The sequence below is a fragment of the Sinocyclocheilus anshuiensis genome, unplaced genomic scaffold (assembly GCF_001515605.1).
Source record: "Sinocyclocheilus anshuiensis isolate Anshui unplaced genomic scaffold, SAMN03320099.WGS_v1.1 scaffold2275, whole genome shotgun sequence".
Taxonomy (NCBI): domain Eukaryota; kingdom Metazoa; phylum Chordata; class Actinopteri; order Cypriniformes; family Cyprinidae; genus Sinocyclocheilus; species Sinocyclocheilus anshuiensis.
Genome location: NW_015542331.1, coordinates 537,750 through 554,309, shown reverse-complemented (window position 1 = coordinate 554,309; position 16,560 = coordinate 537,750). Strand labels below are relative to the sequence as shown.

At 35.6% G+C, this 16,560-nt stretch overlaps 2 protein-coding genes across 3 annotated transcripts in view; one reads left to right on the top strand and one right to left on the bottom strand.

Annotated features, from left to right (window-relative positions):
* Positions 1 to 492: 492 nt before the first annotated feature.
* LOC107691008 (mediator of RNA polymerase II transcription subunit 15) lies at positions 493 to 13,771 on the top strand. Of its 2 annotated transcripts, none has more exons than XM_016489457.1 (12): positions 493 to 720; positions 2,729 to 2,846; positions 3,093 to 3,135; positions 6,081 to 6,187; positions 7,245 to 7,326; positions 7,464 to 7,641; positions 8,329 to 8,402; positions 8,738 to 8,814; positions 9,398 to 9,498; positions 11,434 to 11,522; positions 11,712 to 11,837; positions 12,821 to 13,771. In XM_016489457.1, exons 1-12 carry the CDS (start codon positions 680 to 682, stop codon positions 12,985 to 12,987), a joined length of 1,203 nt encoding a protein of 400 aa, XP_016344943.1. In that variant the 5' UTR covers positions 493 to 679; the 3' UTR covers positions 12,988 to 13,771. The 2 variants fall into 2 exon arrangements, with proteins under 2 accessions (XP_016344943.1, XP_016344942.1); XM_016489456.1 differs by having other exon boundaries at positions 11,709 to 11,837.
* A 1,528-nt stretch (positions 13,772 to 15,299) lies between these two features.
* The window catches only part of LOC107691007 (cell wall protein IFF6-like), a 16,474-nt gene continuing 15,213 nt past the window's right edge, over positions 15,300 to 16,560 (bottom strand). Inside the window, exon 5 of the mRNA XM_016489454.1 lies at positions 15,300 to 15,765. Within this exon, the coding sequence (XP_016344940.1) occupies positions 15,721 to 15,765 (45 nt within the window). The 3' untranslated portion in view covers positions 15,300 to 15,720. The remainder of the gene's footprint in view (positions 15,766 to 16,560) is intronic.

The window sequence follows — 16,560 nt, the reverse complement described above, 5'->3', positions numbered from 1 at the left end:
TGCTAACGGTCTAATCAGATTCAATGATCTATGCTAAGCTACAGCCAAAAGTGCTACCGCCAGACCTGGAGATCGGCTGAATGGATTCGAAAACGGTAAAACTCAACTGTTTAACTCTAGGGGAGTTGGAAAATGAGCCTATTTTCAAAAATAGTGGAGTGTTCCTTTAAGGCTAGAAGGGATAGGTATGGCGCTACTGGGCATGCGCACATCAATACAGCCTAATTTTTGTCACACTGTACAACAATAATTACTATTTTTTCATTATTGTAATGGGTAGGTTTAAGGTTGGGGTAGGTGTAGACGTTAATAAAACACAATCTAATAGGGAGAAAATTAGCTGTATCCCTTCTTTCCTGAGGAGGGTGCTGCCATTAAACGAGACTCACCACATTTCCCATAAGCCATCTGTTGTTCCGGAAGTGGCATAAATATAGTGGCTCCTGGATTTAAACTGAAATGGGTGAACTGTGACGCGTCGAGCCAGGGCGGATTGGCAACAGCTGGTCTGTGACTGGAGCGTGCATGGTAGGAAGTGGCGTTGATTCCGGAAGTGATCCGGAAATGGAGGATGAATTGTGTGGCGCGGAAAGTGGAGGTAATGGAGATGAATGGAATGTAGTGGTAAATAGGAAAAGAAAGAAAATTAGTGGAAATATATCTGAAACAGACAGTGAGAATGGAAGTCATATGTCAAGGAAAAGAAAAGAAGAGCGTAAGGTACTGATGAAGTTTGCTGCTGGATCTTTGAATGCAATTAACCCGTTGAAACTGTCTAAAGCACTGAAGGAAAAGATCGGAATGATGGAAAGTGTTAAGACTTTAAGAAAAGGTAGACTTTTGTTGTTTTGTAATGATAACAGACAACAAAAATGGCTTTAGGAATAAAATCGGTTCTAGGACAAAAAGTTATTTGTTCAATTCCAGAAGACAAAAGACGGGTTAAAGGAGTAATATCAGGAGTATCTCCTGATGTTCAAGTTGAAACGATTAAGAAAAATTTAACTGGAGCTACTGTTCGACGTGAAACGATTGAAGTGTACTAGAAACAACGAAAAAATTGACAGTCTCTCAGTCATGATTCACTTTGATGAAAATAAGCTACCTAGCAGAGTCTTCTTAGGATTTGTAAGTTATATGGTCAGGCCATATATTCCGCCTCCTCTGAGATGTTATAAGTGCCAAAGGTACGGGCATGTGGCGGCAGTTTGCAGGGGTAAACAGAGATGCGCAAGATGTGGGGGTGAACATGAATATGGTCAATGTGGGCAAGAAATTAGTCCCAAATGCTGTAATTGCGGAGGAGAGCACAGTGCGGGATACGGAGGATGTAAGGTGAGGAAGCAGGCGGCGCAAGTTCAGACGGTCAGAGTCGAGGAAGGGATATCGTATTCTGAAGCGCTAAAGAAAGTTGGAAAGAAGAATGAAGAAGGGAGTAGTAGGGTATCATTACCTGAACAAAAGATGAAAAGAAAGATATCAAAGATCACAGACAAAGTGTCATTTGTGTCGTTTATGGCGTTGTGAGGATATGAGGAAGTACAGGGAACAGTGTGTGATGGATAATGCTCAGATATTTGTAAAAAAGAATCCAGATGGAGGCACACTAGATTCAGATTACACATTGTATGAGATGAAAAGAGCATTGATGGGGATTAAACAGACTTCTCCTGGGAAAGATGATATTTGCTATGAGATGATTAAACATTTATCGGATTTGGTTTATTTTCTTTGGGTGCCGGCTCATGTTGGAGTAGAGGGGAACGAGAGAGTTGATCAGCTTGCAAAGAAGACCCTGGAACAACCACAAGTTGAATTCCAAATTACAATAAGTAAAACTGAAATAAAGAGATTGATATATATAGAAGTTGAAAAGAAATGGCAACAAATTTGGGAAGATGAAAGAAAAGGGAGGCATTTATTTAAGATCCAGGAGCGTGTTGCTAAAGAGAGAGTAAGTTATGGAAATAGAAGGAAGGAGGTTATCTTATCTAGATTGAGAATAGGACATGTAGCATTAAATAACAGTTTGCACATAATAGGGAAACATGAAACAGGCAATTGTGATAAATGTGGATTACCAGAAACAGTTGAGCATGTTCTTTTAATATGTATAGCGTATGAAAGGGAAAGACATCAGATGTTCCAAGAACTGGAACTGATGGGAATTAGTATATCTCTAAAGACACTATTAGGTTATGGGGTAATGCAATCAAGAATATATGGAGAATTGTTTAAGTATTTAAAAAAGACAAGATTAATGGAAAGAGTTTGAAGTTAGAGTTATATTATTATTATTATTATTATTTTCTTTTATCTATAATAGTTGAATAATTCATAGCTCAACCGTGTACGTTTCACACTCCAGATCAGTAGGTGGCGGACATGCACCTTTAACGTTGGTTTGCCAATCCGCCAAAAAAAAAAAAACTCGAGAGAAGAAGAAGAACTGAAATGGGCACTGGTCCCATGAATAGAGGATTTTAGACATATAACTCCTTTAATGACCATTTTTATGAGAGGACATGCGTTCGTGAGGTTTCTTTGAAATGACCGGTCTCATAGAGTTTCTCTCGCGTGTGTTTTGAAGCGTTGTTTCAGACGTTTGTTTCCTAAAGCTGAAACACTCCTCTGCATTATATCAGGTGTCGCTTCGCGATCCGTTTACCTGTCGCTGTAACCTCACCTGACATCATTCCCGCTGGCTCTATGTGTCTTCATAACGCAGGCTGGGGTTAGGCTCGTATTTTAATCGAGAAGTTGATTATCAGCAGCTCAGGATGAACTGGGATCAACAATTGAGCTCCATCATCTCCGAGGCTGATGGAAGTGTCGCAAAAATGAGAGTAAGAGACTATTTCATCACTAATAATTCGATTAATTTGAATTTTCTGTTCATGTGTGTCAGTTTAGTATGTTGCAGATACTAGCCGCTAGAGTGCGCTCTTGATGTCTGTTAGATAAATTAAAGGGACAGTTCATTTAAAATTACAGTTCTGTTTACGCACGCATGTTATTCTGAACCTGCGTGACTGACTTTCTTTTGTAGTAAGTTTTAATTCACCTCAGTTATTCATATTTTATCTTACAAGGAACGCCTTACTGCGCATGGAAGATCTCCCAGAGTAACAGAAGGTAAACTCATTTTTAAATGATTATTAAGTCCATTAATGGAGCATAAATAATAAATGTTGGCAGATGGGGAATGTTCTGTGTTAATGTTTTCTGTTCCTAATCTGGAAATAAAAGAGATTTTTAAAAAATCCCTCCCAGACCTGAAGAAGTCTTGGAAGTTAGTACAAGTCTTACAAACTTTTATTGACAAAATGTTAAAATACTAGGTTACATATTCTATTTGGGATGAGTGTTAGTTTAGTTTTTATTAATATTATTGTTAACACTTTAAATAAGCTTTTTTAAAAAAGTAATTTTGTTGTAAAAATTTAATTTGTCATTTTTATTTTTTTGTTACTATTTAGGTTTAATTTACTTTTTTTTCGGTTCCTGTTTTAGTTCAGTTTTAGTTTTTATTTATGGTAATTCATTTTATTGTTTCAGGCTAAACTTATTTCAGTTCTACAACCCCAATTCCAGAGAAGTTGGGACGTTTTGTAAAAATAAATTTTGATTTTAATGGCTGCAACACATTCCAAAAAAGTTGGGACAGAGGCACGTTTAACACTGTCACATCAACTTTCCTTTTAATTACAATGTTTCATTGTTTGGAAATTAAGGGTACTACTAATTGTTAAAGTTTGCAAGCAAAATTTTTGTCCAGTCTCTCTTGAAACAAGGCTTCAGATGCTCAGCAGTCTGTGATTGTCGTTGTCTGATTCTCCTTCCCATGTCTGCTCATACATTTTCAATAAGAGTCAGATCTGGACTGCAGGCAGGCCAGTCTGACACATTCACTCTGAGTCTACGAAACCACGCTGTTGTAGCACATGCAGAATGAGAGCTGGCATTGTCTTGATCTAATAACCATGCACTTCCCATGAAAGACATCATCTTGACGGCAGTATATTTCTCTGTACAACTCCAGTATATGCCTCCATGTCAATGGTACCTTCACACATATGCAAGTCACCCATGCTGTTTTCACTGATGCACTCATATAACATGACATATGTTTGCTTTTGCATCTGTCACTGATGAAAGTCTGGATGGTCCCTTTGGTCTTTGGGATGGAGAACTCGAAATCCACTTTTCCCAGAAACAAGTAGAAATGTGGACTCATCTGAGTACAGCACACATTTCTACTGTCTTTTTGACTATCTGAGATGAGTTCTGGCCCAGAGAACCTGGCGGCATCACTGCATAGAATTGATGTATAGCTTTCTTCTCGAGTAACAGAGTTTCAAGTTGCATTTCTTGATGCAGCAGCAGACTGTGTTAAGTGACAGCAGTTTTCTGAAGTACTCCTGAGCCCATGTGGCTATATTTAACACCGCAGCATGACGGTTTCTTATGCAATGCCATCTGAGGGCTCAAAGGTCAAGCACATTCAACTGAGGTTTCCTGCCTTGCCCTACATGTACTGTGTTTTCTCTGGATTCCCTGAATCTTTTCACAATATTACGTGTGGTAGTTGGTGAAAGACCTAAATTCTTTGCAATTTTGCATTGTGAAATGTGATTTTAGATTATTTTTTTGAAACTTCTTTCATGAAATTTGGCATAAAGTGATGAGCCATGATCCAGCTTTGCTTGCAAAGACTGAGATGCTCCTTTTATACCCAATTTGGAACAGAGGCATGGTTAACATTGTGTCACATCAACCTTCCTTTTATTTACAATTTTTAATTGTTTGGGAATTGAGGATACTAATTGTTAAAGTTTTGCAAGCAAAATTTTTGTCCAGTCTCGATTGATACAAGACTTCAAAAGCTCAGCAGTCTGTGATCGTCGTTGTCTGATTCTCCTTTTCATGACACATACATTCATTTACATTTTCAATAGGAGTCAGATCTGGACTGTAGGTAGGCCAGTCTAGTACATTCAGTCTCTACGAAACCACGCGGTTGTAGCACATGCAGAATGAGACCTGGCATTGTCTTGATTTAATAACCATGGACTTCCCGTGAAAGATGTCATCTTGATGGCAGTATATGTCTCTGTACAACTCCAGTATATGCCTCCATGTCAATGGTACCTTCACACATATGCAAGTCACCCATGCTGTTTTCACTGATGCACTCATATAACATGACATATGTTTGCTTTTGCATCTGTCACTGATGAAAGTCTGGATGGTCCCTTTGGTCTTTGGGATGGAGAACTCGAAATCCACTTTTCCCAGAAACAAGTAGAAATGTGGACTCATCTGAGTACAGCACACATTTCTACTGTCTTTTTGACTATCTGAGATGAGTTCTGGCCCAGAGAACCCGGCGGCATCGCTGCATAGAATTGATGTATAGCTTTCTTCTCGAGTAACAGAGTTTCAAGTTGCATTTCTTGATGCAGCAGCAGACTGTGTTAAGTGACAGCAGTTTTCTGAAGTACTCCTGAGCACATGAGGCTATATTTAACACAGCAGCATTACGGTTTCTTATGCAATGCCATCTGAGGGCTCAAAGGTTGATTTGTTTGACACTTCTCTCATGAAATTTGGCACAAAGTGATGAGCCATGATCCAGCTTTGCTTGCAAAGACTGAGATGCTCCTTTTATACCCAAACATGATACCTTGACCTATTACCAATTCACCTGCTTACTGTGAATGGTTTCAAAACAGTTTAAAGTGGATGTTCTATAACCTTTTCACTTTTATTTTGCCTCGGTCCCAACTTTTTTGGAATGCGTTGCAGCCATCAAAATCAAAATTTGATCATATTTACAAAATACATTTATGTTGGTCAGTGAAAACTTTGGAAATCTTTTCTTTGTACTTTTGTCAATTAAATAAAAGTTAAAGAGAATGAACAAATCACAGATTCTTGATTTTATTGCATTTTTACAAAACATCCCAACTTCTCTGGAATTGGGGTTGTAATTTCCATTTAGTGTTAGTTATTCCGTCTAATGTTTATATTTGATTTTATTTATCTGATTTCACGTGGCCATGTGTTTCTCTCTGTAGATGTGTTTCCGGTCAGAGAGGTCACAGCCGGTGTTGATCTGAAGTTGTCTACGGTTCAGTGGTCAGATCTGACCACCATCCAAACACAATTACAGCAGCAGAGTCAGGTCAGACTAACACCTGCTCGAATCACATGTTAATGTCCAGCTCTGGTGAACAACCAAGATAGTGTGCTGTGTATATGGATCACGTAATACATTGGTAGGGCCCTTTGAAATGTTATATTTTTTCCTAAATTACGTCGAATTTTTTTTCTGGATTCTGTGTTTTTTTTGTTTTGTTTTTCAGTTAAATTTTTCTGGATTCCGTTTTAATGGTTAAAATAAAATTTTATGTCAGTTGAAAAAGGTGCAGCACTCACTCTTGAAGAGATCAAAACTTTATTAATTAAAATAACATTTTAGTAATCAAAAGGAATGTCTAATCATTTGAAATATTTTAAAATGTAACAACAATTGATCAAAAGATTGACAAAAAGTACATTTTTAGGGCCCTAGGAAATCCCTCATTTTTTTTTAGTTTTCATTTTCATTAAATGTTATTAAAAAATGTCTAATCAGTTGAATTCATAAAACCTTAGCAATTTAATAATTTACAATTTTTACAATATTAGGGCCCTTTTATTTTTTTTCAGACATTTTCTATTTAAATTTTCCTTGATCTATGATTAATACAACTTTATTATCAAAAACGGTGGTTATCAAATGAAGACATGAAACATTAACTGATTTAATTCATGTTTTAAAATATAATCAAATGAAAATGTAACAGTTCTTTTTAATTTTTGGCAAATAAAGTGCTGCACAACTTTACTGTACATTGCATGATATTCCTTAAAAAACTATTGATTTATGATTAATTGTACAGCCCTATTTTTAATTTATTCATCCAAAATTTGCCAATTACCGCAACATTCCTTGTTATAAAGTAAATTCCATTTTTATGACTAGATTTATGATTCCATGTTTTCTGCATCCTGAAAATCATAGGGACTTACATTTGAGTTTTATTTATCTGTATTTAGTACTGTTATTGTAAATGGGGGCAGAATGTATCTGTTTACCTTTTTGATTTGGATATTTATATTTAATATAATAAAATGAATTCAACAACGGATCTTTCTAGATAATAACAAACAAGTTTTAAATGTTGTTTTTGTCACAGGCCATTGAGACTTTAACACAGAGTCTTCGATTACTGGAAAGAGAACGAAACGCTCAGCAAAGACAAATGCAAACATTACAAGGTGATCATCAATCAGTTTCAGTGTACTTCATTATACTACAATTTTATTGCAATTAACACTTCTTTCCTATAAATAAGAAAATAGACTATTTCTGTTGTTACTGAGGTCATATTTACTCCAGAATCTCTGTCTTCCAGAGGAGCAGAAGAGACTTCAGGATAAACTGGAGGAGAGAGAGCGGGATGCGGGGCGGAGATCACTGAGTCCTGGACCGGACCGACGGATCGAGCAGTGGAAGAGAGAGATGGATCGAGAGCTGAGCGGTCTGAGAGGTCAGATCAACCGCGCCACGACTCTAGGAAACCAGGAAGAAAGGTCTGTCTTTTTTTATTTTTTTATTATTGTTTTAGTTATTGATAATAACCTGTTTGGGAGTTCAGTCTCCATAAAATAATAATAATAATAATAATTTAAAAAAAATCCTATTGAGTGATTTCTTGGAAAAATCTTGGAAAGTCATTGATCAGAAAGGGTAAGAACCGAGGACCTTTATTTTATTATTTTATTTTATTTTATTTTATTTTATTATATTATTTTATTTTATTTTATTATTTTATTTTATATTTTATTTTATTTATTTATTTTTTAAATTTAATTTAATTTAATTTTATTTATTTATTTATTTAAATTTTTTTTAGGCATGGCTTTGGGAAACTGCCAAGAAAGGTAATTCTTCAGAGATGTATAATGTATTTATATGCAATATTTATATTGTGTACCTCAACGTTGTTGAGTCTCAAGACAAGAAAGGAACTGACCAAATTAAAAGTTGCTTAATATCACCTTAAGAGCCACGATTTTCTAATTTTATATCAATATCATCATAAAAATCATAGTAAGTATTCATTCTGTTGCTCAGGAACACATAAATAAGGTATGATTTAAGTGTGCTAGTGTTCCACTAGTGTAAAAGAAGCAGTTTAACAGCAGTGTAGCAGTGTACATGTAGTAGTTGAAAATCGCAGCTATTTACTGTTTATAACTATGTTTGTCCATCCACAGTTTCAGCTCTAAACTGCGCAGAGAAGAACTGGAGCAGCTCAGGAGAGAGGTGGACATTCTCAAAAACAAACTCAGTAGGTCATAAACTAGTTACTTTTCATGTTTCTCCACCTGAGTGTATTCGATGTATACACTGTAGTGTTACATGCATAAATCAAACTCTTTCAGTGTTGTGTTATTACAGTCAGGGCTCTGCCAGAGCAAATGCACTTTGTGTCAAAATAAACACACGCACAGCCGATCTGCTGCTTTCACTGTCACGCAAATAAACATCCCGCTCGGATACTGCCCGTGTTTGTGTTGGCTTCACATTCACAACGCCTGCAATATTGATAGGCATTCAGACTCTGGTTACATTTACACCGTGTTCATGAATGTTAAAAAAGCGAACTGGTTTGTGTTTCTGTAGTGCGGCAGGAGGAAGATACGTTCCAGCTCCAGTCAGAGGCCAGAGAAACAAGGAGACAGTATGAACGCAGCTCTAAGGTAAAGAAATGACGCACACACACTCGCTCAAAAGGTCAGGATGAAAGCAGTTAATAATGTTGTTTAACAAGCATGCATTAAATTGATCAAAAGTGACATTATAATGTCACAAAACATTTCTGTTTCAAATAAATGCTGTTCTTTTGAAGCCTGATAAATTCAGCTTTGCATCACAGGAATACATTTTAAAATCTATTCAAATAGAAAACACTTATTTTAAATTGTAATAATATTTCACAGTATTACTGTATTTTTGATCAAATAAATGCTGTTTTGGTGAACATAAGGGACGTACTTCAAAAACATTACAAAATCCCCCAAACCTTTGCTTTTTCTCATCCTTTACATTATTAATCTTGAAGGGGTGTTTTTGGTACTGTACCTTTAACATGCATTTAAAATGATTTCAGTTATGATCGGCTAATGTTTCCAAACACACAGGTCATGGTGCTGAATATATGCTTTTCACATAAGAGTTTATGTTCTGCAGGAGATGTTTTTGCCGTGTAGTTTCAGCAAATAGCTTGTTCAGTGTGCTGTTTTGGTTCAGGTCACACTCAGGTGTGATATTTTTATTCTGCAGACTTTGGAGAGTTTTACAGATTCGTACCGAACGCACAGTTTTGATCTCGCTCGGATGGTGTCACAGTACCAGCACACTCAACAGGAAGTGCGTGACCTCAGGTGAGTGCGTCCACACAGTGGCACAAAACAACAGATGGAAAAACAGTGAGCACGTTTACATGCACACCAGTAAGCTGATAACTCACAAATATCAGCTTATTAAAATAACCAGTTTTCCCCGTTTACATGCACATCAGTAACCTGACAACGCAAGTAAGCTGCGTTTACATGACTTCATTAATAAATCAGCTTATTTCCCTGTAGTGATGTCAAAATATAATCATTTGCGTATCTGACTCCGAGTATTCCATACATTTGTCAGTTGTGATGTTAAATTAAGCTTGCAACATGTCGGGAAGCTTACAGCTCATATATTATACTCTCATGCAGATATAAAGGCAGCATTGTGACTGAACCACTTCTACTTCTGCTCTACGAGATGAGAACACATTTTTATAATTTTCTGAGTCATGAAAAAGTCTGCTTTTGTGATATATTTCCTTCTTTCTTTACTGCAAGATGTTTACTCGGTCTAGATGCACTTAAATCTGCACTAACGATGCGTTCCTGTCATGTATCACACATGTGCACTTCAATAAGCCGACAGAAAGCGGGTTATTGCGTTTACATGCCGTGCGAAATCGGAGTAAGAGGCAATAAACGCCGTTTATGACCTTACTCCAATAAAAGAAAACGGGTTACCACGTTTACATGACCAAGTGTGTTTTCGGCTTATTAAGCATAATCGGCTTAAGAACGTGCATGTAAACGCGCTCAGTGTTATTTTTAATATCGCTGATAAACAGTACTATTATTGGCAAATATTTGTATTTTATTTCATATTTATTAATTTGAGATTTTCTGTTTTTAATCATTTAAAGTTTTTGTGCTCTTCGGTTTTATTAGTTTTAATGTGTCTGTATAGATTTTGTTACAGTGTTTTATTTAGTTTTTGTTATTTTAGCAGTAAACTCGAAAAACGAGAAATTCTGCTTTGGCAAATAAATATTTAGTAAATAAGTAGAGTAAATAATAAATATTGTATTATGTTTTAGTTGAGAAAAAATTATTGAAATAATAGTAATAATCGTATTATTTAAAATAATGCAGAACATGTGTTTTGAATATGGTAATGCAACAATGTCCAGACAGTCCAAAATATTTTGACTCTGGTTTGTGTGCATTTTAAATGTATTCAAAGTCAGTATTTGGAGCATGTTTACATAAATGTTTATTTTTGTTTTTAGAACAAAATGCATTGTTGAGTCAGTCACAGTATGTGTATTAAAGTAAATTGCCAATTTTGATTTCATCCCAATAATTGTAGCATTTCATAACTCATGTTTCCAGTGTTGTGAGCCAAATTTCAAAAAGTGACATCATTTAGTGCAGTGGTTCTCAAACTGGGGTAATATTGTCCTTCAATAGAAAAGGTGTGACTGCAGTCTAAGTGGAAGAGAGGGGGTACGCCGCTGTAAAAAGTTTGAGAAGCACTGATTTAGTGTGTATCTTTACTATACTATGAATTCATTATTAACGAGTGCACATAAGGTTTTCAGTCTGGTTGTCATGAGAGCACCTGGAGTTTGGGTTTTTATTGCTCACACTGCACATAGTGCGACCCATTAAATATAAGTATAAAAAATCAAATAATTAATAATAGTATTATTGCACTTTTAGTTATTTTTGAATTAAATAATAAAAATGTGATTGTGCATTAATAGCTGTCAACCATTTCGGTGCACAAATGAGCGGTCTGAACTTATTTACCCAGCGCATTTTTTATTTTGGTCGCGCGTGCAAACCTGACTATTAATTAAAAAAGAACAATGTGTAAAAAGGAACACCTTTAAATTATGCAAACTAAACAGCACAATTTATGTCAATTAGTGTTTATTTTCTTAAGTAATGAAAAGGTTTTTAATGCTTTTAGTTTTTGTTAACGCTAATAATCTTGACTAAAGGAGGGCGCTTTATTTTCTGTGTGTGTTTTAGAGTCACCGTCTCAGAGCTGAAGGACGAGGTGCGAGGTCTCGTCCTGAGAGAAACCCTCCCCACGCCTGCACCGCTACCACAGAAACCAGGTGAGACGCAGCTGTGAAAGGGTCTGATCATGCTTCTCTTGTTTTCCCCTTCAAAGCCTTTTCTAACGTTAGTCGTTTAGCCTCTCTGTGACCTGTAGAATCAAACCAGCTGTTTTTGGCTGCTGTGCCTGTAAGATTTCTGCACAGTTATCCTCCTTTCATGTTTCTCTTGCTCCTGTGTGGTAGCAGTGGTAACCGGGAAGACGAGGCCCCAGAGACGTGTGTCGTCAGGGTCGGAGGATGATTTCAGTCCCACCCCCAGTCTGGGTGAGATCAGCTCAGATGAGTTGGATGCATCATGGCTGGAAGAACCAGGTGACACATGCATGCATGCATAAGCACACCAGACACTGACACCAGATACACATGCACTGAAGAGTGAATCTCATGCATAGATTATTTTTACTGTAAAATCTAAATAAAAAATTAGTTAGCAGACTTTTTTTCAGATCTGCTTGTAAACAAATTACATATATATACTGTGTGTGTATATATATATATATATATATATATACACACACGTTTTAGTTTCATTTTTTATTTAACATGTATTGTTAAATAATATTGTAAAATTATATACATTTTTTTATTTTTTATTTAAAATGCTAAAATATTTTTTTAATTAAATTTAGTCTAAAAATAAAAGCTAAAATGTATGTCCTCATTTAGAGTGCCAAGTAAAGCATTTTTCTTGAGAAGTGAAAAAGGAGAAATGATTGTGATGAAATGTGGATGGATTTGAGGTTATGAGGTTCATATTCGGGGCTCCATCAGTGTGACTGACAGAGAATTTGAGTTAAATGAGCATGACTAATGTCTTCAAAATCACTGTCAACATTCAGCTCAGGAGAAATGAACAGAAACCAGTGCAATCAAATGTTTGTCATTGATATACTATTGTAGTTTTTTGTTAATTTGAACTAGATTTAATTTTTGTATTTTCTGTTTTCATTTTAATTTCAGTTAAAATTGTAATACTTTTTTTTTTTTTTTTTGAATGATTTTAGCAAATGGCTGCAATATAACGAAGAGTGAAAAATTTAAGGGGGTCTGAATACTTTCCGTACCCACTGTATATATATGTGTTAATTTTTTTCTATTTATTTCAAGGAGTATTTTAAAATATTATATTAAATATTTAATGTTTTAATTAACATTAATAACCCTAATGAGAGGAGGGTACTTTTACTTAAATAATATTTATTCTCCTTTTTTTTTAAATTTTTTTTTTAGTATGTTTGGATAACCCACCCTAGTGGTTCACACTAACAATTACCCATTTTTCTCATTGATTTTAGAGCCACAAACCAGGAGGAGGCGCCGGCGTGTCCGTTTAAATTCAGACCTTACAGGAAGTGACCTCAGCGACGATGGAAGTGGGCTTGATGGTAACCTTGGCAATGATGCTGAAGGTGTGGACAGAGTTTCAGACAGTCCTCCAGATCTCAGTCTCAGTGACCTCTGACCTTAAAGGCCAGTAAATCTATGTGCTGCTATTAGAGGAAAAGGAAACCTCGGTCTTACGTTGACTCAAGTAAGTAGGTTTAAAGAGTGTAACGGACAGTTTACTTGTGTCATGAAGGCCCAGACTGTGCTATTTATGCTATAATTGATCAATACGTTCATGTAAAATCAAGACCATAGGCACAGAGGTTTTGCAGTATTTTATGACTGACACCGCATTACTCACAGAGAGTCTTTATAGGCTTTGCAAGTATTGCAGTGACATACTCTGAGGTATCAGCTACCAGTGTAAGTTGCAAACAGCTTTTGCAATAATGCAAAGAGAGTGTTTTCAATATGAACATGCAACATCCATTTAGTCAAAAACAGTTTGACTCTGGCTTGTGTACATGTTGTAAATGTATTTGCAGGCAGTATTTGGAGCATGTTTGTCACAGTAAGACCAGAAATATGTATTAAGAAAGTAAATAGTCAATTTTGATTTCATGTTGACTTCAGATTTTAAAAAAATAAAAATAAAAAAAAGTCACCTTTTTACCACTTAAAATAAGTCTCAATAATTGTAGCATCTCATAACATGCGTGTCCAGTGTTAAAAAAGTGGCAATTTAGTGCATTTTAAAGACTTTTATTAATTAAAAAAGAACATTGTGTAATAAGAAACACTTTAAATGCACTCTCACAAGTTATTACACGAAGTAAACATCACACATCCATCAGCCATCACACCACAAGGATGAAAATACTGTATTATTGACTGTTTTATCAATCAATAAAATGTTAAATGTTGAGTCTATACTAGCTACATTTTGTTAATTTTTTGCAGTTTTTATAAAACATTTTAGGCACAAGAAAAGCATTAAAATTGTCTATTTATTAACTAAAGGTCTGTTTTTTACCATCTTTGTCAAAGTGCACACAAATGGATTTTTTTCTTAAAACATTAGGTTGAAAACATCATGAGCCAAGAGCCAGTTGCATTTTCAGCGCTGTTGTTTTGTCTATTTGATGACATTCCAAATTATGTAAACAATTCCACATTTTCACTTGAAGTGAATTGAACGTCTGTATGGCTGACAAAAATGGTATTTCTCACGGGTGGAAACATCCTTGGGAACTAAGCAGAGAAAGAAGTGAAATGAACATTGGGAAATCATTACTGATGCTGTACAGTATCAAAGGAATTTTCCAGATTTAATACAGGTTAAACTGTATAATTCTGTCTCCAAATTTGTAAAAACAAGCAAAAAGTAGTTTACAGTAATGCACTTGGGAACTCTCCTTGTGTGTGTCGTGCAAAAGTTACAGGGTTTAGCAGCTTTACAGGAGTTAGAAAACTGAATGTAACTTCACACAGACAAGGTTAGTAGACTATTATATACTAGTGCCATGTAAGTCATGTGGCTGTACTGTTGAAAACGAAATGCATTTTATTGTTTATTCTGGTACCCCACAGAAGTGCATTACTGAAACATTGTTGCTGACTTGAGAGATTAAAATTATTTTGTGTGATGATCGAAAACTTCTACTGAACGTTGAGCATTTCCTTCAAAGAGTAGTTCTCTCAAAAAATTAAGATTTGCTGAAAATTTACTCGCCCTCTGACCATCTAAGATGTAGATTTGTTTATTTCTTCATTAGAACAGATTTGTAGAAATGCAGCATTTCATCACTTGCTCACCAATGGATGCTCTGCAGTGAATGGGTGCCGTCAGAATGAGAGTTCAAACAGCTGATAAAAACATCACAATAATTCACAAGTAATCCACACCACTCCAGTCCATCAGTTAATGTCTTGTGAAGCCAAAAGCTGCATGTTTTTAAGAAACAAATCCAGTTTGTATAAAAGTGTTTAAACTTGCTTCAGGTCATAATAGGAGTCCATAATCCATAATAATGTTTCCTCCAGTAAAAAAAGTCCATCCTCTTGTCCTCTCAAAATCCACCAACATATTTATTTAAATCTGTTTTGGACTGTTTTTACTTGTAAACGGTGCTTGATCTGAGCAGATTTCTCTCCTGATTCAGACGAGATGACTTTCACACTAGAGAATGTGGAAGCATTATTATAGATAGAGGACTCTTATTTTAGCCAGAAGCAACATGTAAAAAAAATCTTAATGATAATGCTGTTCAGTTGCTTTGACAATCTGTATTGTTAAAAGCGCTATATAAATAAAGGTGACTTGACTTGACTTGACTTGAGCAAGTGATGGAATGCTAGATTTCTTCAAATCTGTTCCCATGAAGAAACAAACTCGTCCTAATCTTGGGTGGCCTGAGGGTGAGTAGATTTTTCAGCACATTTTCTCTTTAGAGTGAATTATTCTTTTAAGAAATAACAAGAAGTTGATCAGAAAAAAAAACAAAGCAGCAGGTTAATTCTAGAATTAGACCATGTAACACAAACACACACACACAGCTGAAGCAGATCCAGAGACGACACGACTATCAGAGAAACAAATGAACACATACAGTCAAAAACAGCTCCCAAATATCCCCGCAGCACACAACCTTCCCAAACCCCACATAAAGTGCAAGAAAACAACCCAACGAACAGCAACTGACGGCCACGGTGAATTTAACAACTAAAGTGGAGTATGACGCTACATTTAGTCCTGTAACAGAAACAACAGGAGTGTTTGTGCCTCTGTGAAGCTCATTTAATTGTGTCTGTGTTGTGTTGATCAGAGGATGTTGGGCGCTCTGAAGATGTCTGAGGAACATCTGGGTTTTCAGTAGCTGTACATGGAGAGAGGCGCGTCCTCCAGCATATCATCCTGAAACACACACACGTCACTGAGCTGTTCGCAGGAAACACTGTCATCTGTGAGCGACACTGTATGTGCATCAATGCCTAATTATAGATACATACAGGTTTAGTGTAAATACTTTTTTTTTTTTAAATGTTTGTTTAATTTATCACTATTAAGCTTTAGTGAGTTACATAGAATACATTTTTTTTTTACTTTTTTTATTGTTAAAATACCAATGTGTCAAAATAAAATGTCATATTTCCCCCCGAATATATGTATAAATTATATACTCTATATATTAGATCATAAGGGAGTGATATCATAGTTGCCCCCCCCCCCAAATTAAAACATAACACTAATAACATTGCAATAAACATACATTGAGTTATACAGAATGTAAAAAATCACCTGCAATTTTTCAAATGTTTAATTTATCGCCATTAAGCTTTAGTGAATTACATTTACATTAAGTCATTTAGCAGACGCTTTTATCCAAAGAGACTTGCAAATGAGGACAATGGAAGCAATCAAAATCAACAAAAGAGCAAGAGGCCTTTTTTGCTTTTGTTAATTGTATAATAAATTAAAAGAAAACAAATAGAATACAAAAAGATTAGAAAAGCTAGTGTTTTTTTTTTAAGAAATCAAGCAGTAAATTAACAGAGTGTAAGTCTAAAAGGGACAAGGTTTTTTTTTTTAAAGAATAGAATTAGAATTGAGAGTGCTAGAGTTAGAGGGTCAAAAAAAAGATGGAAGAGATGTGTTTTTAGCCGATTCTTGAAGATGGCTAAGGACTCAGCTGCTCGGATTGAGTTGGGC

Coding starts and splice junctions, on each gene's coding strand:
- LOC107691008 (XM_016489456.1), top strand. CDS start 680: ATGGAAGTCATATGTCAAGGAAAAGAAAAGAAGAGCGTAAG. Junction 6,188..7,244: donor AATTACAGCAGCAGAGTCAG/GTCAGACTAACA, acceptor TTTTTGTCACAG/GCCATTGAGACTTTAACACA. Junction 9,499..11,433: donor CAGGAAGTGCGTGACCTCAG/GTGAGTGCGTCC, acceptor TGTGTGTTTTAG/AGTCACCGTCTCAGAGCTGA.